This window comes from Sphaeroforma arctica (assembly GCF_001186125.1).
Source record: "Sphaeroforma arctica JP610 unplaced genomic scaffold supercont1.103, whole genome shotgun sequence".
In the NCBI taxonomy this organism is placed as follows: Eukaryota; class Ichthyosporea; order Ichthyophonida; genus Sphaeroforma; species Sphaeroforma arctica.
The window spans coordinates 139,647-142,234 of NW_014040455.1; the positions used below are offsets into that span (position 1 = coordinate 139,647).

General features: G+C 43.7%; 1 protein-coding gene across 1 annotated transcript in view; it reads right to left on the reverse strand.

Moving 5' to 3' along the window:
- Window positions 1-1,583: 1,583 nt before the first annotated feature.
- The window catches only part of SARC_02337 (hypothetical protein), a gene marked incomplete at both ends in the record, with an annotated part of 10,387 nt that continues 9,382 nt past the window's right edge, over window positions 1,584-2,588 (reverse strand). The window contains one exon of the mRNA XM_014303927.1: window positions 1,584-2,584. Within this exon, the coding sequence (XP_014159402.1) occupies window positions 1,584-2,584 (1,001 nt within the window). The remainder of the gene's footprint in view (window positions 2,585-2,588) is intronic.

Genomic DNA, 2,588 nt, shown 5'->3' on the forward strand with positions numbered 1-2,588 from the left:
TANAATATATATATATATATATATATATATATATATATATATATATATATATATATATATATATATATATATATATATATATATATATATATATATATATATATATATATATATATATATTCATTCGTCTTATACACCTAGCGCTGGATATGCCACTTGCAAGCTCATACGAGACACCGCTGGATTCGACGACACACATAGACGGTTGCACGTACCCAGGTCGGTTTTTTACAGGTGAAAAACCGGTACTCAATCAGCAGCACAATTTCAAAGTACACGAATCCCTCGAGGAACATGAATAAATAGTCCTTGTCCGAGATATTATATTTGGGCGTAGTAGTTAAAGCTTTCGGTGAATAATTCATTTTGTGTGTGAGGAGAGATAAGGAAATCAGATTGGAACAGTGTGCGGATTAGGATATGGCTACAATGGCACACTGAGGAAGTATAACCATACATTCCATTTAATAACTACGCAACACATTTTTATAATTACGCATTGGATCGTTGCTTGAACGCGTACGTGTAAATTGCTACTTGAATATGTATGTGTTGACCACTGCTTCTATGTATAAATACGGACTGTTGAACCCATGGTTTACGTGTTTATGTATTCATAAATATGCATTCCTGTGTTGATATAATTTTACTATGTAACATAGCGGCCTTGAAAATTTGTACATACTGATACAAGATCAGATGCTGGCCGACATTGCGCGCCAAATTTGTTGCAGACTTTTGACTTTCGCGTGTGGATGGATGCCGGCGATTGTTCAGCCGTGCAATGGCAATGTAAATACAAAACAAATAATGTGTATCTAGCTCGTTCATCGTCTATTACTATTACAGTGAGTGCTTACCATTGTTGCCACACGACAGTCAGACCAAGCACCTACTACAGTATCAGAACCTTAAGGTTACTCGACATTAAACTACACACGAAAGCAATGAAATCATCGCTAAGGTACACACTGCACAGGAAATCGATGTAAGTGTGTGGCATGCTTCTATTGTACTTCTCAGATACCCTAGTGGATATGCACATCAATATGTGACCCGGTCGCTAAGGTACGACGTGGTGATGAAAGCAGATGGGATTGGACCAAATATTGGCTGGCAGGATCTGCGTTTGTTGCTAAATCACTGTGGTCACATCAATCTAGCAGCGGTTCTCGTACCATCTTGTACAATCTCGTTAGGTTGCGTGCTTGCCATGAGGATACCATATCCTGCAAAAAAAAGATGTTGGCCGATTGCTGCTGACTAGTTTCGTATGTGACGCATGTGATTCAATTTTGGAAATATTTTATATACTGTGTACATTCATGAATATATGTCACTATATGGAATCCTCGAGAAGCATGTATGTCTTTGCTTTTTGCACTGAGGCTTTCACTCGAAACTCATTCACAATCAATTTATTACTCGGTCTGCGGGTATCAAATATAAACCTTCGATAACTTAATCAATCACGGATTTCCTCAGGCGATTCCAGTGGCGTGGCCTATTGCAGTACACCCGCATTGACATACAGAACGTACCGGAGGCGTATCGTCGAACAAATCAAGCTGCAGGCTCTATGCTTATATCATGCGTGCATTGATGAGTGCTTGGCCAAAGTGTGAGTCCGGGATAGACGATGCAAGCCGTCTGCTATCGATGACACTACGTAGTGCCGCTAAAGCCATCTCATCGTCGCAGGTGACCAAGAAGCGGCGCCGTTCCTCGTTATCAAGAGAAAAGTAACCGTTGTAAACAGACAGTAGAGCTGTGAAGGGCTCAGTATTGTGTACGTTGAGATGGAGAAGTTGCTTATTTCCCGCCATGTACCACTCGGCTTCTCGCTGGGTGAGCACCTCGTACGTGTTATCGTCAGCATTATAGTACAAAGGGCCCACGTACTTGTAGATGGGGTGCGAACCTGTAGCCGCTTTAGTTTCAAAATTTGCAGAGCAAAGCAACCGAGACTCTATGACAGACCCATTCACCGCCATAGTGCGCATCACCTCCCTCTCACTCGGGTCGATGGCTGGTGTGTATACGGCGCTTACTACCTCCTTGGCGATTTCTTGTTCCTGTTGTTGCTGCATTTCTCTTTGCACAAAGGTGTTGAATCCGTGGTCCGTGTTGACAGGAAGTGAGTCATCGTTGGGTTTCAGCAACTTGACAGTGTATTGGAGGGTTATATGGAGCCATTTACCCGTCAAATCATCGATGAAATGATGAGCATTCGCCTCAAGCAATTTGATCGCGCGATTTGCCGGGGGTTCCACACGACAACTTACCCCGTAGAGTTTGTCTGGCTGATCCTGGTCGTCTAAATACCACGCATCTGTGTTTCCATCCTTCGCCGCCGTTGCCTGGGGCCTATCTCCGCCAAAACTGGAACCATTGATTAGATCCTTCGCCGTGAGTGCCTGAGAAGCAGGTGCGGCGACCTCTCCGAAGCCCGCTATAGATGCGTCCTTCGTCACGAGTGCCGCTGCATTCAATAGTCCGGAGACTGGCTTTGGTGCTTCCGTCGCCACCTTTGGCAGGGGGGTACTTTCGCCAAAAGGTCTACCGAAACCCGCAAATCTGGAGACTGA